At 42.5% G+C, this 25,812-nt stretch overlaps 2 protein-coding genes across 2 annotated transcripts; one reads left to right on the forward strand and one right to left on the reverse strand.

Moving 5' to 3' along the window:
• Positions 1-2,210: 2,210 nt before the first annotated feature.
• LOC136523776 (uncharacterized) lies at positions 2,211-5,589 on the forward strand. Its single transcript, XM_066517341.1, has 3 exons — positions 2,211-2,870; positions 5,112-5,198; positions 5,370-5,589. Exons 1-3 carry the CDS (start codon positions 2,211-2,213, stop codon positions 5,481-5,483), a joined length of 861 nt encoding a protein of 286 aa, XP_066373438.1. The 3' UTR covers positions 5,484-5,589.
• A 3,140-nt stretch (positions 5,590-8,729) lies between these two features.
• LOC136523778 (uncharacterized mitochondrial protein AtMg00810-like) lies at positions 8,730-9,500 on the reverse strand. Its single transcript, XM_066517342.1, has one exon. It carries the CDS (start codon positions 9,498-9,500, stop codon positions 8,730-8,732), a length of 771 nt encoding a protein of 256 aa, XP_066373439.1.
• Positions 9,501-25,812: the final 16,312 nt, after the last annotated feature.

Consider the following 25,812-nt stretch of genomic DNA (forward strand, 5'->3'; position numbering starts at 1 on the left):
GTTGAATTGTTGTGAGAGAAAAACACTGTTCCGGCTGAAAAAAAGCCGAACAAACTAAATATAGGGTAAGCCGAACGGGGCCCATAGGCGAGTTGTCGATCACGCGGCACGGCATGGCACGTCGACATACGACGACAAACGCATGCAAGAAGCTAGTTAGCTGGCCAGACTCCAGAGGCCATGCGTCCGGTCTCGCCAGCCATGCAACGCCCGCGTGCCCGACTGACTGTACGTGGTGCGCCCTGCGGCCAGCGGCCCTAGCCCCCTGTGGCCCAGCTCACGGCAGGCAGCCTGCGCAACCTCCTTGCTGCGGCCCTGTGCATCCTCCGCGCCCGAGCGCCACGCCGGCCTCCATGCCCACGACTCCTGGCCACCTTGGCCCGGTGCCCGGCCTCCCTCGCGCGGACCCCGCACCCATGGGTGGCGGCCAGCCCTGCGTGGCCCCTGCGTCGACGCCGGGCGGCAGGCGACCTAGCACTACTGGAAACGGGATCTTTGCCGAGTGTCAAAAATCGGGCACTCGACAAAGACCTTCTTTGTCGAGTGTCGCACTTGGCAAAGAATTGCACTCGGCAAAGAGTTCTTTGCCGAGTGCTAGACACTGGGCAAAAAAGGCTCTCGGCAAAGGACTTCTTTACCGAGTGTCAGGCTCTCGGCAAAAGCACGGCACTTGACATAGGCTGCCCCGCGTAATGGTGTTCGGCCACGTCCTTCTTTGCCGAGTGCCTGCTGTTACACACTCGGCAAAGAAGGTTTTTTTTTAAAAATTTTCTTTGCCGAGTGTCCCAGATCTAGCACTCGGCAAATATTTTTTTTGGAAAATACTTTACCGAGTGCTCCTGATCTGGCACTCGGCAAATATATTTTTTTTAAAAAAAATTCTTTGCCGAGTGTCCTAGATCTGGCACTCGACAAAGATTTTTTTTTTTGAAAAATACTTTGCCGAGTGCCCCTGACACGGCGCTCGGCAAAGAATTTTTTTTGAAATGTCTTTGCCGAGTGCCCCTATGAAGACACTCGGCAAAGATGAAATTTTTTAAAAAAATTAAAAACCCTCTTTGCCGAGTGCCTTATTCTTGCACTCGGCAAAGACCCCCTTTGCCGAGTGCCATGCCCTGACACTCGACAAAGATTTTTTTTTGCCTTCAAATTTTTTGTGCAGCCCTTTTAAGGTACCAGGAACTCCTAGTTAGAATTTGGGATTTCTTGTGGCTTTTTGATATATTTAGTTAATTTATTTCGTTTACTTGAATTTTTTTAAAAAATATAAATTTGAACTGCACGTGGTACGAATAATAGAATTTAATGATTCAAAAAAGGATAGTCATGTTAGTGAGTGTAGTGTGAGGCCGTATTCAGGAACGGACCTGAAATTTCGGACATCTTGTTTCACAAAACATGACCACGAACTTGCGTGCGAAGTGTTTTTAAATTCTATAAAAAGCAAACGAAGTCCGAAAATCATGAAACTTGTTGAGATGTCGTGATATCGTATGTGGAGGCTATGATAAAAATTTAAGAAGGTTTGATGCACGTTGTCACGTATGATGCTTACAAACCAGGACATCTCCACATGTGATATTTGATACACATGTAGAGATGTCTTGGTTTGTAAGCATCGTACGTGGCAACGTGCACGAAATCTTCTAAAATTTTTATCATAGCCTCCACATACGATATCACGATGTCTCAACAAGTTTCATGATTTTCGGACTTTGTTTGCATTTTATAGAATTTAAAAACAATTCGTCTGCAAGTTTGTGGTAATGTTTTGTGAATAAGATGTTTGAAATTTCGGGCCCGTTCCTGGATATGGCCTCACAGTACACTCAATATCATGAATATCATTTTTTGAATCATTAAATTCTATTATTCGATGCACATGCAGTTCAAATTTGCATTTTTCAAAAAAATTCAATTAAATGAAATAAATTAACTAAATATATCAAACATGAAATGTACCAAATTTCGACATGGAGTACCAAGTACTGTAAAAGGACTACAGAAAAAATTTGGAGGTCAAAATACAAAAAAAATATGGTTTGCTGAGTGTCAAAAAATAACACTCGACAAAGGAGCCTTTTTGCCAAGTGTCGAGAGAAGACACTCGGCAAAAATTTTTAAAATTTTTTAAAAACCCCTCTTTGCCGAGTATCAGCCCGGTTGGTACTCAGTAAAGAATTTTAAAAATTAAAAAAAAACTTTGCCGAATGTCAGATCAGAGACAATCCATAAAAAAAAAACTTTTTTCCCGCCGACTGGTTCGGCCCACACACACACCGCACACACCACACGCACGCGCCAGCGCCGCAGCCGCCACCGCCCGCGCCCGCGCCGCCGCTGCCCGCGCGCCCGCGCCAGCGCCGCCCCTGCCCGCGCGGTGCCAGCGCCGCCGCTGCCCGCGCGCCCGCGCCAGCGCCGCCCTGCTTGCCGCGCCGCCGGAGGAGGAGGAGAAAGAGAGGAGGAGGAGAGGAGGAGGCCAAGAGCTTGGCAGCGCTCTCGCCGACGCAGCCTCCTGCCGGGCGGCGGCGCGGCAGTCCAGGTCCGCACCCCCGCGGGTGTCGGGCTTCCAGGTGGGCGCTGTGGGAGCGCCATTCAGCGTGCAGCAGGTAGGCGCCGGCCGCCGGGTCGCCTGGGGCGCGGTGCGGCTGGAGTCCACGGGCCACGCCTCCACCTCGTCGCCGTCGGCCGTCGCCTTCCGGTCTTCCTCGTGCGTTCCACTCATCCAGCAGGTGGAGTGCCAGTGCCAGATCCACTCTCCAGCAGGCAGAAACACAGAAGGCCGGCGCCCGGCGCTCCTCATCGGCTCCTCCCCTTCTTCGCCAAGCAGTCAAAGGCTCAAGGCATCAACCATTCAAGCATGGCTAACGGTTAGTACACAGTATTCGGATTTGAGAGTTCGAACTGAACTACTGAAGTGCTTCATTTTGTTCTCTAATTAGAAGTTGCAACTCAAATGCTTGCTGGTTCTTTACTTACATTGCATATGTATATATACATTCAGACACTGAATTGTTATAAGCTAAGCTAGAGTGCACATTCAATCACTGACACTTTTGCATGAGCTTAGATGCATTATTTTACATGCAGATATATATATCATGTGTGTATATATTATTATGCACAATTACACTGCCAATGATGTGTTTACAGTTTACATGGGTCAACCTTTTCACCAATTGCATCCTGGATAAGTATTGTATCTCCGGACATACTCTCAGCCAATTGTCCAGTGGTCATTTCCTTGTAAAAAAATGCAATGTCTTGTCTCAATAGAGCTTCAAGATAGAGACCCCGAATGCGAGCTGTCTTTCTCCAGTGATGATCCAACACGCAACCTCTGATAAAACAATGAAAACAGTAACACCTTAGTGCTAATCTATAACAGGCAGCACCTTAAAACGTGAAAAACAGTAACACCTTTAGATGCCCCTGGCAGTATCTATGCTGCAGAAAATGGATCTAAGTAGTTTATTGCTCCTGGTTAATGCTTCTCCTTTCTGAAAGAAGATAATGTTACTATGGGATTTCTTGGTTTCAGAGTTGTGGACTTATGGCAATATGAATGCAATACCATCATATGAATAGACTTAACACATGATTAACATATAGTTAGATGATTGTGTGGGCCAGTACGCTCCTCCCCACTCGTGCACTGATCTATATGCTATCTTGTATGGGCCAGTTCAGAATATATAATTCGATATCTATTGGTTACATGTCCAACATGTGTGATTACAGCAGAAAACTACACTACACGAATTTGCTAATTGCTATATTCAAAGAAAGTTAGTATTAACATTGATTAAAGCAGCTATTCATCACGAGCACAGGTCTCAGTTAGAAAAGGCGTTTTCATTTGTTAGTCTAATACAGCTATAAGGATTTTAAGTACTCTCTTCATTTCAAATTATAAGGCGTTTTAGCTTTTCTAGATACTGCACTTCTGAATTATCTGGTGTATCGATTGAGTTGTTATCTTTCAAGCAAGAAACCAGACACACTGTTACTCTCCTATATCTGCCTTTAAAATCATGAATATGAGGGGTAATGCTCTTCTATAAGTTGTGTTTTCCCACACCTGTCTGCTTATAAATTCATAAGTGAGGAGATGCAAAATATTTATAACTTAGATATAATGCTGATCAATATCAGAGGATGTTACACAGATGCATATAACAGCTGAAGCTTGGATGCTAACTCGTGGATGACTCTTATTTTTTACCATGTGTTGCTATAGGATCTGTAAAGAAACATTTTCTAATGTATATCATTGAAGTATTTGTTGTAGTTCCAAATTGATATGTGTGTATTTCTTATGCTCATGCATCCTGTGACCTACTTGTGTTTTCAACTTACTAATGTGTTTTCACTTGCTTTTGTATGTTCTTTTTTCCAGATGGCAGCTTCCGAATGAACAACCTAACTACTTGGCGTCAACAGCCAATGAAAGGTGGCGAGATAGGACCCCACCTCCCATGGACCCTGAGAAGTTGAAAGCCGTAATTGCTGGATACTCACAGAGTATATTTTCTTGCCTAAAAACTTGAGTTCAAGTGTCCTTGAAGATCTTCTGTTCTTCCTAGCATTCTTTAGTGATCCATAATCATGCAGAGTCAATGTGGAACGTTTTTATTATTTAATCCTATAAGTAACATCCTCCTTGCCACTCTGAATGGCAATAGGGCATAGGAGCCCTTGCTAGACTGTTCTGTTTGCCACTCAACCATGGAAAGCGAAATTCAGTTTTAAAAATAAGGTCTGAGCTATCTGCGGAACAGCAAAGTTCTGTGCCACCAATGGGGCCCTAGCTAACAAATTCATGTTGGAAATAGTTTGCCTAGGAGTTTATTGTTGAAATAAGCTGTGGATATATTTATGTGATGAAACTTTGGATGTTAGCCTTGAGGCTGTCAAGGGGTTCTTAAGTTCAATGGTAGTGATATTAGTCTCAAAAATTGAAAATTTGATATAATATGGTTTCACATGGTAGTGATGAAACTCAATCCTTAATAGGAGGAGCAATGAAGAAGATGAAACCTCCTGCATTCAGGATAAAAAATCCAAGTGTCAAGTAGCCCCTCTGAAACAACTCTTGTTTCTCCTTTCAGGTAGATGACGTGAAAATCAAAGGAAAAGATGCACTGCAGCCACGAGCTGATATGATTAAAGAACAAATAGCTCCATTGAGAAGCTGGGTAAGTGAACTAACTTCTGCTATTCTTGTTCTGGCTAAACAATTGCTTATTGTATTTCCCTTCAGCACATTGCCCTTCAGTTTTGTTCAAGTTTGCTTTGGGGCTGTCAGCTGTGGACTATTGTGGGTCTGTGACAATATTGACTTACCATTCCATGTATTGTAACTGCAGGCTGAAGAAATGTCCCGAAAATGGCATTTCGAAGGCAATAAAGAAGCGAAGGAGAAGTCTGTCATCATTAGAGAGCTTTCAAGAGCTCTGGGCTCCAGGACTACCCCTAGTTGATCAACAATGACAGACGGCTGCTGTAAATCCACCATTATCAAGTCATCCACTTTGTTGTATGCGTCGTTATCGTTTTCCATATGTTTGTGTATAGGAAACAGTACATCCTGAGATTTTTTTTTAAAAAAATTCAAACTTTGCTGAGTGCCAGCCAGAGGGCACTCGGCAAAGAATTTTTTTTTAAAAAAAAATTCAAACTTTGCCGAGTGCCAGCCAGAGGGCACTCGGCAAAGATTTTTTTTTTAAAAAAAATTCAAACTTTGCCGAGTGCTAGACAGAGGGCACTCGGCAAAGAATTTTTTTTTTAAAATTCAAGCTTTGCCGAGTGCCAGCCAGAGGGCACTTGGCAAAGATTTTTTTTTAAAAAAAAATTCAAACTTTGCCGAGTGCTAGCCAGAGGGCATTCGGCAAAGATTTTTTTTTTAAAAAAAAATTCAAACTTTGCCGAGCGTCGGCCACGGGCACTCGGCAAAGAATTTTTTTTTTTGAAAAAAATAAAAAATCTTTGTCGAGTGCCTGCAGGGTTGGCACTCGGCAAAGAGACCGTCAACGGCGTCGGCGCCGTGACGGTCGCTTTTCTTTGCCGAGTGCCCCCGGGACTCTCGGCAAAGCCTTTGTTGAGTGCCTGATAAAAGACACTCGGCAAAGAGGGCTTTGCCGATCAATTTTTTGCCATGTGTTCTTTGCCGAGTGCCGCACTCGGTAAAGGCTTTGCCGAGTGCAATTTGGCCTTTGCCGAGTGCCTCGGGCACTCGGCAAAGAACCTAAATCCAGTAGTGTAGCCAGTGGCCACTCCTGGGCGGTGTTGGTGTTGGACTGCCACCCGGAGGTGCTCGCCTGCGTGCGCGAAAAGGTGGCCGCGGCTTGGTCGCTGGATTCTGGTGAGCCGATGACGACGGAGACGATCCAGGGAATGCGCTTCTTCTCTCGGAGGCGTGGTGGGAGGAGGACGTGGGACATGAGAGATGAGAAAGAATGTTTTTACGAGGAAAATAAATGTGAGGGGTTAATTAAAAAATACATGACATGCTGTGGTAGCATGCCATGTCAGTAAAAAATGCCCACATAGCTGACATGGACATGCGGTGTACCGCTTAACAAGTTTAGAGACCCAAAAATGCATTTTCAAAGTTCATGGTTCTATATGGCACACCCTTACATGTTTGAGGGCCGCTGGTGCATTAAACTCTTATAAAAACCACAAAGTACATGACAGATTTAACTTGTTCACTACGGAATTTTTAGGCATAACTAAATTTGATGTGAGTGCACTTGTAGCATTTGATGTGCATAAAAATTTTGGTAAGCCTTGGCTGCAACCTGAACGACCTCTTCATGGTATAATCCATGTGCTAGAGACTAAGCTACAACAATTGGAGTATTTGATCCGTTCTCTATTGTTTGGCCTTGGTAGAAATTAAAAAAATGTCCCTATTTTTGTTTGTTCCTTTTAGGAGGATTATCATGAGACATATTTACATGTTCTTTTCTCGTTTGTTGTTTTCTTGGAGGATTACCGTAAGACATATCTAATAAAGTTCCTATCTAATTACCGTTGTATTTTACTGGGCTTATTTTATTTCTTACCATACCATAACCCATCCATAAAGATTCCTTTTGTATAGTACAAGCCATTATAGCGACCTATGGCCGACCGGTATAGACTATGCTGACTCCCCCTATGTGTCGCTGATAGTGGTGTCGGTATAAAGTTATATTGACCTAACACTTATACCGATCGATTGTTAGACGCTATTGCGTAGATAGATATAGACTAATAGTTTGAGGTCTATTTTAGGAATACCAATCGATCATCTATTTGGAATCTTTACCGACTGATTCCATCGGTATTTTGGTACTTTAATTGACTCATGTCTGAAGCTAGTTTGGTTGTGCTATAGTGTCGTCATCACGGTCACCATAGCCATTTAGGGAGAAAAATTCACCATATGGATAGGATAGGAACACTTTGTACCATACGCATGCGTTTTTTTAAATGCAAAACTCAGTATCGCAGCTTCCTCCCTCGATACAACTGCAAAACATTTCTTACATGTGTTCGAGGGTAAAAAACAAACACAAACAACGGAGGGAGCATATTGCAAGCAGAAGCTCCTACAAAACAGCATCTCCCTGTGATCCCTCAAGAATTACTGAACTCCTGTATTTGCCGGGCACCAGAACTTTTGCAAAATGTATATCCTAATAGGCCAGTTACCTGCTATGGCTTCGGGCCTTCGGCTTCCGCCGGCATGCATTGTACTCAAACTTTAATTCTCCTTACTATAAAAGGATGCAGGTCTCCTGTCAAAAAATATATATGTCAGCTTTGTATAAGGTTCAGTTCAACATGGAAATTATTGTAATAATTGGTTAAAAATGCTCAATAGAGTTCAGTAATCCACCTCAAGGGAGCAATAAATAAAGTAAGCCATAGAGCTGGCGCAAGCTAAGGACCTAGGACTGCATTTCTAGTGGCACAACTACAGATGGACAAGTGTAAAAACATCCCTATTTGGGTGAACGTGCACACCAAATTCTCAGTCGCACAAATTAATCTAACCAATTTCAGTCACACATTGATTGATTGACACCAAATTTCTCAGCCAGGCAAGTAGACCGTTATGGCCTTATGGGAGGCAAGGTGAACAAATATAATTGATTAGAACCATTTTCATGTCATGCCTTCCCTTGGAACAGTGCTAGCCGCCAATGATTTTTTTGTTGAGTTTTGACCTCCTACCTACAAAACTGGGTAAATTTGATACCTTAACTATAAATACCATTCAATTTAGGCCCACCCTAACCTAGTTTGGTGTTTTTTCCGTTGCGCCGGCCCACATATAAGACACTCTTTCTCCCTCCTTTTCTCACCATTGTCGCCTACATCTCCCTCTCTCCCTGTAGAAAGGTAATTAGAGAGCCAACAACGTTTTCCATTGATCTCTGATGTATAAATACATGTTACAACAATGGCTGCTGAATGGGCAACCGCACTGCGTGCCAGTGTACATCGTGGGCGCAAGGGCGCGTACTGGGGCACGTGGTGACCGCACTCTGGACTTGGTCAGCGACGGCGGTTAGCATGTCTGGTCTTTGGTCAGCGACGGTGGTTAGCATGTCCGGTCTTGGCGCTGTCCCTCAACACCCCCCCGCAGTCTGATGGGTGTTCGGCAGCACACAAACACTGGAGCAGAAGCTTTCGAACGACGCCGTCGGCAGACCTTTCGTCATGACGTCGGTGAACTATTCACCTGTTGGAACGTGGAGGACGCGCAGTTCGCCCAGTTGAACTCGTTCTCGGACAAAATGAATGTCGAGCTCAATGTGCTTGGTGCGCTTGTGGTGAACGGGATTCGAGGACATGTATGCTGCGGATACGTTGTCACAGAACACAACCATCGCCTTGTTGATGCCACAATGGAGTTCGCCGAGCAGCTGTTGTAACCAAATGCATTCCACGGCTACGTTCGCCACCACCCGATACTCGGCCTCCACGCTTGATCTTGACACGGTGGGCTGCCGCTTGGATGACCAGGAGACGAGGGAGTCACCGAGATAGACGCAGAATCCTGACGTTGATCGCCGAGTGTCTGGGCTGCCCGCCCAGTCCGCGTCTGAGTACGCGGTGACACTGAGGTCGGAGGAGGCGTGAAGCTGGAGACCGTGCGACGTTGTGCCGCAGACGTACCACAGTATACGCTTGAGTAGCGCCATGTGCGGTGTGCGGGGATCATGCATGTGGAGGCAGGCTTGCTGGACGGCGAAGGCTATGTCAGGCCGCGTCATCGTTAAGAACTGGAGCGTGCCTGCCAAACTGCGGTATGACGTCGTGTCGTCTGTTGGTGGTCCATCGGCGGCGAGCTTGTTCTTGGCTTCGATTGGTGTTGAGGCAGGTTTGCAGTTCGTCATCCCAGCGCGATCAAGGATGTCTTCTGCGTACTGCTCTTGGGAGAGGTAGAACCCGTCCTTGGTGCCCTTGACATCGATCCCGAGGAAGAAGCGCAGCACCCCCATGTCCTTGACGGCGAATTCGGTATGGAGGCAGTCGACAATGTGCTGGAGCAAGGCCGAGCTGGACTGTGGCAGAACCTCCTAAATTATAGGACCCACATGCACTTGTCACTGTCCAACGACCTTTGACAACAATGCATATGTTCCTGGTAACTTAAGAAGTCTGTCGGGTGTCCTCGGGGAACCCCGAAGCATCCACGATTTCCGAGCAGGATCACATTACAAAGTTATTGCAGTATTACAACATTTATTCAAATATCGACACCAGAGTAAAAATAGCGGAAGTCTTACGATAACATAGTTTACAAACCAGTTGTTTCAAACCTTACAAACTAAGTTCGACACTTATTACAAACCATAGTAATAGTGGAGTGGCATAATTAACATATACATTACACACAAAATAAACATCCTGCCCAGGGATCACACATTTACTTCTCATCGTCAGAACGAACAATAGTCATGCAGCACGATCCAAAACAGATCTGCTCATGAGGCTCTCCTACAACAAGGGTCAACGAACCCTGAGTACAAAAGTACTTAACAAGACTTAACCGAAATATTAACTGATAAACTTAGGAATGCAGGCTCAGGGATTCAAGGTATAGCTTTAACAATGATCAAAGTTCTTTTGCATAAAAGCTCTTTTAACAAAATTCTTTATATAGAAAACTTCATAAGAATTATATACAAAGCTGACACGATCCGCGCTGAGATCATGAAACTTCATATCCAACACCTTCACAAGCCTTATTCAAGTTCCAGTTATTAATACTACGATGATGAACAGTGAGTTGAGTCTTCATAACCGAGGAGCAACGACGATTCGAACCGATTATAAACCCAGCTGGGAATTTCAGACCACACGACATATGCAGGTTCCCGACCTACATATACCAACCTACCCTCGGATCCTCTGAAACCAGAACGGGTCCACGCCACCCGAGAATACAGTACTCCACCATTCCAGCCCATGGCCACGTGGGTACACGCTATTCCCGCCATCTCTCCACTCCCAGTGCGCGAGTAGCCATTCTCATAATAGAATAGCCGAGTAAAGGCTTACCGGAGTATGTGGTTAGTACTACAAATTCTCACCTCATGCAATTCAACAACGGATGTGCCTTAATCGACACAGGCGGAAAGAACCCGCTCACAAGACCTCCATGTCTTGTGGCTCACACACACTGAGTCTGCCCAGTCTAGATTTATTACTCCACATTCCCATATCACATGCTAACATAATTAACCAATGTTCCATTTAAAACTTGCAGGTGGCAGGTAGTCACCCGACTTTCATCGTTCTACGCATAGCTAAGCAAAACTAGGCATATACGAGTTTAAAATTGGTAATATGGTAAATATGGAATAACAAGGGTGGTAATGCACCAATTAGGCTCTTACTTAACTCCTAATCACTTAATGCAGTAACGGAAAGCAAAAGCGAAATTAATTTATAAAACACAAGGTAGGGCTGTATGCATCCGAGACTTGCCTTCGTTGCCGGAAAAGTCCGGTTCCTACGACGTTTCACAAGTATTCGATCCGACCTCAACAGACGGATTAACCTCCTCAACAACTTGATTAACTACCACGTGTTCACCTTCGTTCACTACACGTAATAACAATGCCATGTTTAACATGATGCGGAATATGAAACATGATGCTCGATGATGGATGCAAAAATTAACAATTTGAATACAACTTTCCTTCGCGGTACAGTTGCAAGTCAAACAACTAAATCTTTTTCGTAACACATACATCAATGGCCAAGGATCATTATCAACTAATGACCCAAGGTCATCACTCAATTCAAAATTTCAAACAAAACCTAAGTCATTAAAGGTTACTATGTGCTTTTATGAATTAATTATTTAATTTAAAATTATGAAATAAATCAACTTATTCTAATTGAGCTCAAAATTTTAGTATATGCTTATTACATGATAAGTAAGTGGTAAAACAAATTTCATAATTTTTGGACAATTAAATAAGCCTAGAAAAATCATGGAAATCCATTTATTAATAAATTGAGCAATTTTTATCACATTCAAAAAGTACTTTAAAACAATATTTCATATTTTTCTTAAATAATATACATCACAGAGGAGTCACACAAAAATTTTCATAATTTTTGGAGCTCTAAATAAATCTACACAAAAATAACAAAAACAGACACTATTCATTCAAAGCTGAAAATAGAAAAAATCCATTTGAACGCTGAGTCACTGACAACGGGTCCCACCTGTCATCCCTAACCTCGCGCGTTTGACCACGACGGCGACGGCGCTGACCGACGTAAACTCGTCGATGGCTAAAGTACCAAAATGATCACCAAGACTAGGCGCATCGATTGACGTCCCTATCAGCATTGATTACGGCCCTATACTAGCTCGACGTCGTCCATGGCGGACGCGGTGGTACGGCAGTGCTACGCCGGCGGTGTGCGACTGGTAGAGCTCAAACAAGGGATCCAGGAAGCACCAGTGGCTCACCCCGAATGCGTTGAAGCAAGGAGCGAGGTCGGAGAAGCAACGGAGAGGCGTGACGACGATCACGGTGATCACGGCGGAGCAAAGATCGTCGGTGAGGAAGAACCGGCGACTGCAGTGATCAAAACGAGCAAACAACACAGGATTAAGCACCATAGCATCGAGACGAAGCCGTAGGTACACCGATCAAGGCCAACGGCTCACCGGAGTAGGCTGGCCGCGGTGAAACAGAGTCTCGGGTGAGGTTGCCGGCCGCAAGGAAGAAAGCGACGAACGGCGAACTCATGGCGAAATCAATCGACCAGAGCTAGCTGGCTAGGTGCGCAAGGAAACTACGAAGCTATCTAGCACTATGCCACGATGACATAGACGCAGGTTCGACGGCGAGGGCTCAACGGAGCTGCTGCGGCAGTGACTGGAAAACAGAGGAGAAGAGAAAGCGAAGAACGACGACGGTGGCTGGCTTATAACGCGACCAAGGAAGCGCAAAGAAGCCACGTGGAAGCCTTCGCCGTGCCAACGCGACGCCCAGACGGCCACGCGCGCGACTGGAAGCTAACCGAAGCTCGTCGGCGGTGTAGCGCAAGCGGTGAGCACTGTTCATCGAAATTACAGAATTGCCATTCGCCAAATTTCATAAATTACTCCCAAATTTTCATAACAACTCAAAAATCTCCAAAAACAAAAGTTGTTCAAAATCAAAAGTTCTACAACTTTGATTTTATAACTATCTCCTAATTCAGTCTAGATTTTGAAATGAACTTTTGAATTTGAATAAGGAAAGTTAACGAATTACGCCTTTTTAAATTACTCAAAATTTTTCTAAACAACTTAAAAAACTCCAAAAACAAACTTTGTATAACTTGCCAAGCTTTACACTTTTGCTTTTGGGCTCAACCCCAAAATATGCTTAGATTTTGAAATGGATTTTCAGGGTAGGATTTAAATGCTGAAAAGTAGGGTTTTCTCGAAAAATTAAAAATCCAAACAAACTTTGAATGTGAGTCAAACAATACAATTCAACACATACCACATAAATATAACTTGTTTTAGTGTATGCATCTCAAAGTTTTCACCAAATGCCAAATGCTTTGCAATGCATATGATGACATGTCAAATTTTAATATTTAAACACCCGAGGTGTTACAATCCTTCCCCCTAAAAGAAATCTCGCCCTGAGATTCAAAGCCATAGGGTAAGTAATGGAAAAGGAAATGTGTCGCGAGAACACATACAAAATCTGTCCATAAAACAACTGAGGTTCCTTTACAAAACACAATTTGTAGCAACCGAGCTCAACTAACATTACTCTATTCTATATTGACGCTAGAAACTCTGGAAACTTTTCTAACAAGTAGTCTTCTGATTCCCAAGTAGCTTCCTCTTCTGAATGTTGATTCCATTGTATTTTATAGAACTTGATTGTCCATCTCCGAGTAACACGATCTTTCTGATATAACACTTGGATAGGATATTCGGAATAAGTTAAATCCGGTTCTAGTTCCACTCCTTCAACTTCAACATTCTGTTCAGGCATTCAGAGACACTTCTTCAATTGAGAAACATGGAACACATCCTGCACAGCTGCGAGATGTTCAGGTAATTTCAAGCGATATGCCACTTTTCCATACCTTTCCAAAATTTGATATGGTCCAATATATCGAGGTGCCAACTTTCCTTTAACACCAAAACGGGTAACCCCTTTCATTAGTGATACTTTCAGATATACAAAATCTCCTTTGTTAAATACCAATGGTCTCCGTCTTCTATCCGCATAGCTCTTTTGGCGGGACTGAGCTATCTTCAAATTACTCTGTATTTGCCTAACCTTGTCTTTTGTTTTTTTCACAAGGTCAACTCCAAAGAATCTTCTTTCTCTAGGCTCAGACCAACTCAATGATGTTCTGCATCTACGACCATAGAGTGCTTCAAATGGAGCCATTCTAATACTTTCCTGATAACTATTGTTGTATGAGAACTCGGCCAAAGGTAAGCATTCGTCCCACTTAGTGGAATAGTTAAGGACACAACATCTTAATATATCTTCAAGTACTTGATTGACTCTTTCAGTCTGTCCATTAGTCTACGGATGATAAGCTGTACTATACAGAAGTTTGGTACCCAACGAAGCATGTAAATGTTTCCAAAAGCTGGAGACAAACTGTGTACCCCTATCTGACACTATGGTCTTTGGTACTCCATGCAAACTCATGATTCTTGCTAAGTACATTTTGGCATATTGGATCGTAGGATATATTGTCTTGACCGGAAGAAAATGTGCTGACTTAGTGAGTCGATCTATAATAACCCATACTGAGTCAAATCCCTTTGATGTCTTGGGTAGACCAACAATAAAGTCCATACTTATGTCCTCCCACTTCCAAGATGGAATAGGTAATGGTTGTAATTCACCAGCAGACCTCAAATGTATAGCTTTCACCTTTTGACAAGTATCACACTTTGCTATAAATCTAGCAATCTCTATTTTCATTTTTGTCCACCAGAATCTTTGCTTCAAGTCATGGTACATCTTGTTGCTTCCCGGATGGATAGATAATCTAGTAGCATGTGCCTCTTCTAGAATTGACTATCACAACTCAGGAACTTTTGGTACCACCAGGCGATCCTTGAACCACAACACATCTTCATCATCAATGCTAAAGCATTCCGCTTTTTCATTCTTGACTCTTTCTTTGATATGGGCTATACCCTTGTTTTCCTTCTGAGCAGCAATAACTTGATCTCGAATAGTGGCTTCAACAATTATGTTGGTCAAACTTCCTTGTTGAATTACTTCTACATTCAACTTTTCCATTTCTTGACATAAATTCAAACCCATTGTTCTCACTGTCAGACAATTGCAATAACTTTTGCGACTGAGGGCATCTGCAACCACATTTGCTTTACCAGGGTGATAATGTACTTCCAAATCATAATCCTTAATCAGTTCTAACCATCTTCTTTGTCGCATGTTCAACTCTGACTGAGTAAAGATATACTTTAAGCTCTTGTGGTCTGTATACATATGACACGTATTACCAAGCAGGTAATGCCACCAAATCTTTAGAGCATGAACCACAGCTGCTAACTCCAAGTCATGAGTCGGATAGTGTTCTTCATGTTGCTTAAGTTGCCTAGATGCATAAGAAATGACTCGGCCTTCTTGCATCAACACACATCCAATACCAATACCTGAAGCATCACAATAAACATCAAACGACTTCTCGATATCAGGTTGGGCTAATACTGGTGCAGTAGTTAATAATCTCTTCAAAGTCTAGAAAGCCTCCTCACAATCTGATGACCAGACAAACTTAACTTGATTCTTCAATAATTCATTTATGGACTTTGATATTTTTGAGAAATCTAGAATAAACCGACGGTAATACCCCGCCAATCCCAGAAAACTCCGAACTTGATGAACTGTGGCTGGCGGTTTCCAATCAAGCGCATCTTTTACTTTGCTGGGATCAACTGCAACTCCTTCGGCTGACAAGACATGTCCAAGAAATTGCACTTCCTTAAGCCAAAAATCACACTTGCTAAACTTGGCATATAGTTGATGTTCTCTCAAGCGGGTCAGAACAATTCTGAGATGTTCTGCATGTTCTTTCTTATTCTTGGAATATACTAAAATGTCATCAATAAACACCACTACAAACTTGTCTAGCTCAGGCATGAATACTGAGTTCATTAGATACATGAAATGAGCTGGAGCATTTGTCAAACCAAAATACATTACCAAGTATTCATATAATCCATATCTTGCGGTAAATGCCATTTTTGGAATATCTTCAGGCTTTATCTTGATTTGGTGATATCCTGATCTCAAATCTATCTTGGAGAAAACTTTGGCTTTGGCCAATTGATCAAAAAGCAGATCTATCCGAGGTAATGGATACTTATTCTTGATGGTCACTTCATTCAATGGACGATAGTCAACACATAACCTCAGGGTCTCATCTTTCTTTTTCACAAAAATTGCTGGACATCCCCAAGGTGAGGAACTAGGTTGGATAAACCCTTTCTCAATCAATTCTTGTAACTGAGTCTTCAACTCAGCCAATTCCTTAGGTGGCATCCTATAAGCTCTCCGAGAAATCAAAGTTGTTCCAGGTTGTAACTCTATATTAAACTATACTTCCCTATCAGGTGGTAGACTGGGTAAATCTTCTGGAAACACATCCGGAAATTCACACACTACCAGAATATCTCTAATCTCTTTGACAACAGTTGCACAATTCTTGCCCACTGATCTTCTTAGGGTTGGAAATTGGATGAGAAGTTGAGAATTACTATCAGGCAAACTTACCCTTAATGTCCTATTCAACACATCTATAACAGCCTTATGCTGATACATCTAATTCATTCCCAAGATTACATCTATATCCTGATCCTTAAGGATAATCATGGTAGTGGGAAAAATATGCCCACCCAGGTTTACGGGTACCTGGTATACCATTTCCTTAGTACACAGACGTCCCCCAGGAGACTATATAAAGAAACTTTCCTTTGTTGCCCCAATTAAAATTTCATGCTTCACGACAAATGTTCTATTGATGAATGAATGCGATGTGCCAGAATCAAAAGTATAACTACAGGGTGATTGGCAACAGGAAACATACCCATCATCACTGGCTCCCCTTCTGGAATTTCTCTAGCTTGAATATAGAACACCCGTCTTGTCTTCCTCTCATCTTTGCCCTTCTGAGCATTCTAATTAGGGTTCTTGTTTGGTGCCTGACCCTGTTGTTGATTGGCAGGGGCCTTCTAATAATTTTGATTAGCCTGCCTAGGATATGGACATTCCCTAGAGAAATGACCAGTCCTACCACAATTGTAACACGGATAGTTGTGACCCTGGGATGTTGGAGCATTACCACCAGGAGCATTGGTTGACTGTGAATTCGGATAGGTTATAGCAGGACAGACATTTGACTGTTGCCCAGCTTGGAACTGCGACAGACGATAAGGATGACGGTTATGATGTACTGGATGATAAATCACCCTCTGTCTCTTCTGATTTCCCCCAAAAGATCCAGACGGCATACTCTTTTTCTTTTTGAGCTCCTTATGCTGCCGATACTTTGACTCTGAAGCAATTGCAATATTTATGGCCTCATGGTAAGTGACATTGGTACAAGTGGTCATCATAGTCTGCAACTTAGTATTTAGGCCTCTCATAAACCACCTCTTCTTCTTGGCATCAGTATTGACATGTTCTGATGCATATTGGGATAGATGATTAAATCTTCCCACATACTGCATCACAGTTTGATCTCCTTGCTTCAAAGCATGGAATTCATCTAGCTTCATAGCCATCACTCCTTTAGGGATATAATGGGCTCTGAAGGCAGTACGGAACTCAGCCCAAGTTATTGGAATGCCAACTGGTTGCATAGCCACTAAGTTTGCCCACCAAGCACTTGCTGCTCCTCTAAGTTGCTGGGCGGCAAAGCAGGTTTCTGATACTCCGTGCATGGAATAAGGTCAAATTTTTGCTCCATGGTTCGAAGCCAGTCATCAGCCTCCAATGGTTCATCTACCTTGGTGAACACCGGTGGTCTTGTGTCTATGAAATCAACATATGTAGCCTCCTGTCTATTATGGTGGCGACCATGGTTTCCTTGCATCTGATTCTAATTACTTTGAGCCATCTCATGAAGCAAACGAGAATTTTTAGCCGTCACATTGACAAGTGCGGTTATAGCATCAACTAAATTTGTTGGAACTGGTGGCGGATCTGGAATACCGTCCTCATCTTGTGAAGTTCCAGGAATATACGAACCCCACGTACGACGCATCTGCTCATAACAAACCAAACTTTATTCACATGTCTTTTTTGAATTGTACCAAAGTTTACTTTAGACACATTACATAGAGTTTACTAATGTACAAACAAACCCACGAGTATGAAAACAAAACTACATAACTTAACTAGAGCTACTATTATACAACTCTACTCCTTTCCTCAATTACTTCAAACTTCAGGCTCGGTATCCATTCCGGAATTATTACCGCCTTCATCATCACTTTCATTGATCATTACTAATTCTTCAGGATCTTCTTCTTCTTCCTCTCCTGATTCATCATTATCGGCAAGGATGACACCGGGGTCCATGGCATCAGCTTGAGGCTCATGATTCGGATTTAGTAGATTGCTAAGCCTATGAACTTCCTCATGTAGATAGGTATTATGTTCTTCTAAATCTTCTACATAGAATTCTAGCTCATGAGTTCTATCTCTAGCTACATTTTCCCTCTGCCAAGCTTCATTTCTTCCCTCCACCGTACGAACCAACATACGTTCGCAGTTCCTATGCGTGGTGGTGAGATGCCTCAATTGACCCTGTAATTCTCCTACTTGTATAGCATCCAAAGCCCTATCTGTAGTAGCTTGTGCTAACTCTACAGAAATCCTCTGTATCTCAGCCTGGGGATCAGGCCTAGCACTACTACTGCTAGCACCATCATTTCTAGGGGCAAGTTGGTGACGAGGAACTCCTTTGGGTCCAGTGGACTTACGGGGCATCATCTTGGCACGAGCCATACTGTAGGAAGCCAATTTAATCCAAGTAAGACCATTTGATCAAAATCCAAAAAGTAGCTAAGATGGATTACATTCCTCCAACTAGACTCACTACTCAACTCCAGACTAAGAGGTGAAGGAAGTAACGAGTGAATTATTCATGATGCATGAATCGTTCTTACGAACAAAAACATCAAAGTTTATAATGCACATAAACAACATTTATTTTTATATAGGGCATAGTAAGATTACTACTCCACCACACAAAACCTTTTTAATCAATTACGGAATGGTGAGAGAGAAATAAGATAAGTCAGAAGCAATTTGGACCAAATTATCAAGTTAAATTTAGTCATCCCAAATCATTTTGAAGTTTTTGTAAAACAATACAATAAAAACCTTGTAATGATCGCTCCGATACCATTCTGTGGCAGAACCTCCTAAATTATAGGACCCACATGCACTTGTCACTGTCCAACGATCTTTGACAACAATGCATATGTTCCTGGTAACTTAACAAGTCTGTCGGGTGTCCTCGGGGAACCCCGAATCATCCACGATTTCTGAGCAGGATCACATTACAAAGTTATTGCAGTATTACAACATTTATTCAAATATCGACACCAGAGTAAAAATAGCGGAAGTCTTACAATAACATAGTTTACAAACCAGTTGTTTCAAACCTTACAAACTAAGTTCGATACTTATTACAAACCATAGTAATAGTGGAGTGGCATAATTAACATATATATTACACACAAAATAAACATCCTGCCCAGGGATCACACATTTACTTCTCATCGTCAGAACGAACAATAGTCATGCAGCACGATCCAAAACAGATCTGCTCATGAGGCTCTCCTGCAACAAGGGTCAACGAACCCTGAGTACAAAAGTACTCAACAAGGCTTAACCGAAATATTAACTGATAAACTTAGGAATGCAGGCTCAGGGATTCAAGGTATAGCTTTAACAATGATCAAAGTTCTTTTTGCATAAAAGCTCTTTTAACAAAATTCTTTATATAGAAAACTTCATAAGAATTATATACAAAGCTAACATGATCCGCGCTGAGATCATGAAACTTCATATCCAACACCTTCACAAGCCTTATTCAAGTTCCAGTTATTAATACTACGATGATGAACAGTGAGTTGAGTCTCCATAACCGAGGAGCAACGACGATTCGAACCGATTATAAACCCAGCTAGGAATTCCAGACCACACGACATATGCAGGTTCCCGACCTACATATACCAACCTACCCTCGGATCCTCTGAAACAAGAACGGGTCTGCGCCACCCGAGAATACAGTACTCCACCATTCCAGCCCATGGCCACGTGGGTACACGCTATTCCCGCCATCTCTCCACTCCCAGTGTGCGAGTAGCCATTCTCATAATAGAATAGCCGAGTAAAGGCTTACCGGAGTATGTGGTTAGTACTACAAATTCTCACCTCATGCAATTCAACAACGGACATGCCTTAATCGACACAGGCGGAAAGAACCCGCTCACAAGACCTCCATGTCTTGTGGCTCACACACACCGAGTCTGCCCGGTCTAGATTTATTACTCCACATTCCCATATCACATGCTAACATAATTAACCAATGTTCCATTTAAAACTTGCAGGTGGCAGGTAGTCACCCGACTTTCATCGTTCTACGCATAGCTAAGCAAAACTAGGCATATACGAGTTTAAAATTGGTAATATGGTAAATATGGAATAACAAGGGTGGTAATGCACCAATTAGGCTCTTACTTAACTCCTAATCACTTAATGCAGTAACGGAAAGCAAAAACGAAATTAATTTATAAAACACAAGGTAGGGCTGTATGCATCCGGGGCTTGCCTTCGTTGACGGAAAAGTCCGGTTCCTACGACGTTTCACAAGTATTCGATCCGACCTCAACAGACGGATTAACCTCCTCAACAACTTGATTAACTACCACATGTTCACCTTCGTTCACTACACGTAATAACAATGCCATGTTTAACATGATGCGGAATATGAAACATGATGCTCGATGATGGATGCAAAAATTAACAATTTGAATACAACTTTCCTTCACGGTACAGTTGCAAGTCAAACAACTAAATCTTTTTCGTAACACATACATCAATGGCCAAGGATCATTATCAACTAATGACCCAAGGTCATCACTCAATTCAAAATTTCAAACAAAACCTAAGTCATTAAAGGTTACTATTTGCTTTTATGAATTAATTATTTAATTTAAAATTATGAAATAAATCAACTTATTCTAATTGAGCTCAAAATTTTAGTATATGCTTATTACATGATAAGTAAGTGGCGAAACAAATTTCATAATTTTTGGACAATTAAATAAGCCTAGAAAAATCATGGAAATCCATTTATTAATAAATTGAGCAATTTTTATCACATTCAAAAAGTGCTGTAAAACAATATTTCATATTTTTCTTAAATAATATACATCACAGAGGAGTCACATAAAAATTTTTCATAATTTTTGGAGCTCTAAATAAATCTACACAAAAATAACAAAAACAGACACTATTCATTCAAAGCTGAAAATAGAAAAAATCCATTTGAACGCTGAGTCACTGACAATGGGTCCCACCTGTCATCCCTAACCTCGCACGTTTGACCACGACGGCGATGGCGCTGACCGACGTAAACTCGTCGACGGCTAAAGTACCAAAATGATCACCAAGACTAGGCGCATCGATTGACGTCCCTATCAGCACTGATTACGGCCCTATACTAGCTCGACGTCGTCCATGGCGGACACGGTGGCACGGCAGCGCTACGCCGGCGGTGTGTAATGGGAACGGGGATCCTGATCTTTCGTCAGGTGATGGTAACTATCGTTGTGGCGGAGAATGACACACCGATCCGGCTTCAGATCGAAAGATCGAACCCTGCAATCTTAGCACCACAGCTCCTCTGGTTATCAACCAAGTCACGAACCAGGTTGACCTCACCAAGAAGGCTAATCCCTGCCTGCGCAACGAAGAACACAAGCAAGAACAAGATAAAACGCAACCAAATTGTAGATGAAAGATTAATCTCACGAGTTGGGGTCTCACAAACCGAAGAACGGCGAAACTGTTTCTTGACAGAATAATCTAAGCAAAACCCAAAACCTAATGACGGTGGCGGCATATGATTATAAAGGTCTTAAGGTCGTCGCCTACCCTGGATGCACCCCCTAATGGGCCCAAACACGATACACGGTCCAACGGACCAAAAGTAGGTGTCACAGCACCCTGGCAGATTCTGGATGCTGAATTGTTTTGACTATTCCTGTTGATTCCGAAGAGGTTTTGACGTGAAACCACTTGGATTGGCTTCCTTATCAAATTAGCTTTCCATCCATATGTGGATCATTGAAAACGGAGTTCGGATGCGTCCTGGGCGTCCATTTTATTGCAGACTGGTCCTGACGGCCGAGGCAGACTCGAACTCGGATTGGACTGGGCCTCTAGCTTGGCTTGGACGTCCTTGCTGGCCTCCTAAGGTGGTGGCCAAGGAGGAGGACGTCCAAGGGCTTTCTTGGTGGGTTCTCCAAGTCCTTGGGGTGAGCTCCAACTTGGGCCTAGGTCCCAAGGATGTCTAACAAGCCCATGACGACAGTGTAGCTCCCGCCAGAAATAGCAACAGAATATATTGGTGATTTGGAGGCCTTGCCGATGTGATATTGAGATGGGACCAGATCTATTTGAAAGCTTATCAAACAAGCTTTCCATCAAGTGCTCATTGACCTCGATCGCACTCCGGATGGATGAGTTATGGCCTTCCCAATGAGGCACTGTCGGGCTGCCGACGAACCAAAAGTTCAACTTTGATGAACTTTCATTATGAAACACATTTGAACCTACAATCAAATAGTAACATGTACATGTAGAACCAAGTGAATTATAACCAAAGCCACTATACAAATGTAGGAACGAGCGTACCTTATAATCATTGTTTGTATCCGAAGGTGCCATGTCCTCATCATCCTCCCCTTCTTGACAACAAACCGTTCTCGATTTGGGATTAGCTGAAGGAAACATTGTTGGTAGTAGCCAACATTGCTCCCCTTCTTGAAATTTAACATGTTTCTTTATAACAAAACTAGAGAAACTCTGACATGACAAGATTATAGCAATTGCAATCCTTTGGTTGATCATACTTTTGCACAATATAAAGAGATTTCAGATTTGAACAAATATAGACACGATGAACCATATACTCTCCTTTACAATTATATTTTCCAATAAAATGATATATATGTCTAGAGAACCATGGCAAATCAGCATATGCATAAAGTTTCTCCTCTAAAGAACTAAGATTACACGGAACATCAAATTCAATGTAACCCAAAGTATTTAAAGAAGACAATAATTTCAGCTCATCAACTTCACTAGCATTATGAATAACAAGTCTATTTTCAGCACAAGTGCTCATTTTCAGCACACATATAGCGTGATCATTCTTCAATGATTGCATGGGTATAACATAAATATCATCATGCAAGTCATCTTCGTCATAAGAAACATCAAGCAAATCATCTTGTGACAAAGATAAATCAAGCGAATGCTCCACTAAAATTTGCTCTCTCATAGCATGATTGGTGGAAAAATTCAGCACATCAAGAGAACTCATACCTTCTGTGAGTTTAGCATCATGGGCATTACCTTTGCTCTCATGTTCAGTAGGGGTAATAGTTGATGGTTCTGAATTTTCACATGAGGCTGTGAGCTTCTCATTTTCTGTCACGTCATCCTTGCTCTTTTCTACATTGTCCTGCAAAAGGTTAGGCATAGTAGGAGGAATAACACTAGACTCTTCCTCTAAATGGTGCACCTCATCATATGAAGTCAAAACAGGAGGTGGATTAACAAAGGTTTCTCGCATAAGAAGTTTCATATCATTCCAAGTTTGAGGCTTATCAGAAGGATCTAAAGACTCCCACCAAAATAAAGCAGAATGTAGCAAAACACTAGCTGCATTTTTTATCTTTCTCCTTGGACACATAAAGCGAGTATCAAATATGTTATCGATGGCAATTTCCCACTCCATGTACTCATCAGCATCTATACCATCATAAGTTGGTGGATACGAACAACCTGTCATTATAAACACAAAAACAAGGAACAAACGGTGAAAGTTATCCCTATCAAATAACTACGTGGTTGCAGTGGTGTCACTTTTGACAGCAAGTGGAAGTGTCTTACCAAGCTCTTACGAAGTTCTTACCAATGCAAGCAGTGGGTGGTACAACCGGCGGCTGGTTCATGATACTTATGAGGTAGTGGTACCGAGATTGCAAGGACCTTTTTTCTATACTGATCTGAAGTATATATGTGGAGCTTGGGAGGCACGGAAATATATATATATATATGTGGCACACAAGTCAGTGACAGACAGGAATATTGAATAAATGTCCAGAGCACTTGTCCTAGTTGCTGGCCTATATGTGTTCCTATCACCAGTTGTGATAAACAAGAGAGGAAACAAGGATGAAAGGAAACAAGTATTAAAGGTAGCAACAGATATGAACAAGGCAAAAGGTACCACAAACAATAGAGCTATTGAGTGTTCCTTATGTGCTTCTTTTTGATATCTTCTATTCTCTTTTACTATTTTTTTCTTTTATTTTTTTGTCCAATCTTTTTTTTCTTGCTTTTGCTCTTTTGATATTTTTTTCTCAGCAAGGAGCACACAAGAATATACCACAAAAAATTTGAGCTCAATTGAATAAAAGATGTGGCCTATAGAAAATTAGGACTGTGCTCTAAAAAGCATACCAAAACTTGTGGGCCCAGAAACTCAATTTTTTTAATCGAATTTCGCAAATCTAATTTTTGAAAAACCCATCTATGCTGGGATGAAATAGATCTAAAATTTTCTGGCATTCTCCATAGATATAAAATTTTCCCCGTTTCGAGTTCGGATGCAAAAGTTATGACTGTGTTTAAGGAAGCTGCTCGAATTAGGGATTTAGTGGACACAAGATGCAAACCGATGGTGATACGGAATAAGCGGCGGGTGAAGGGATCAACACAAACTAGAAAAGAACACCATCTAAACCAGCAACAAGACTTTGACCTAGGACATAAACTCAACAAAGCGAACTCTGAAACTGAAATATACAAAGGCTATGGCGCGGAAGGTTCTAGGATAGGAAATAAAAATATGGCACTGGACTATAGGACGAATGCGAAACTCTCAAACTAGGGAATAAAAGTGAACCTGATGGTATACCTTAGCTCTAATTACCACTTAATGGGAACGGGGATCCCGATCTTCCGTCAGGTGATGGTAACTATCGTTGTGGCGGAGAATGACACACCGATCCGGCTTCAGATCGAAAGATCGAACCCTGCAATCTTAGCATCACAGCTCCTCTGGTTATCAACCAAGTCACGGACCAGGTTGACCTCGCCAAGAAGGCTAATCCCTGCCTGCGCAACGAAGAACACAAGCAAGAACAAGATAAAACGCAACCAAATTGCAGATGAAAGATTAATCTCACGAGTTGGGGTCTCACAAACCGAAGAACGGCGAAACTGTTTCTTGACAGAATAATCTAAGCAAAACCCAAAACCTAATGACGGCGGCGGCATATGATTATAAAGGTCTTAGGGTCGTCGCCTACCCTGGACGCACCCCCTAATGGGCCCAAACACGATACACGGTCCAACGGACCAAAAGTAGGTGTCGCAGCATCCTAGCAAATTCTGGACACTGACTTGTTTTGACTATTCCCATTGATTCCGTAGAGGTTTTGACGTGAAACCACTTGGATTGGCTTCCTTATCAAATTATCTTTCCATCCATATGTGGATCATCGAAAATGGAATTCAGATGCGTCTTGGGCGTCCGTTTTATTGCAGACTGGTCCTGACGGCCGAGGCAGACTCGAACTCAGATTGGACTGGGCCTCTGGCTTGGCTTGGACGTCCTTGCTGGCCTCCTAAGGTGGTGGCCAAGGAGGAGGACGTCCAAGGGATTTCTTGGTGGGTTCTCCAAGTCCTTGGGGTGAGCTCCAACTTGGGCCTGGGTCCCAAGGATGTCTAACAAGCCCATGACGACAGTGTAGCTCCTGCCAGAAATAGTGACAGAATATATTGGTGATTTGGAGGCCTTGCTGATGTGATATTGAGATGGGACCAGATCTATTTGAAAGCTTGTCAAACAAGCTTTCCATCAAGTGCTCATTGACCTCGATCGCACTCCAGATGGATGAGTTATGGCCTTCCCAATGAGGCACTGTCGGGCTGCCGATAAACCAAAAGTTCAACTTGATGAACTTCCATT

This window comes from Miscanthus floridulus, chromosome 18 (genome assembly GCF_019320115.1).
Source record: "Miscanthus floridulus cultivar M001 chromosome 18, ASM1932011v1, whole genome shotgun sequence".
NCBI classification, from domain to species: Eukaryota; Viridiplantae; Streptophyta; class Magnoliopsida; order Poales; family Poaceae; genus Miscanthus; species Miscanthus floridulus.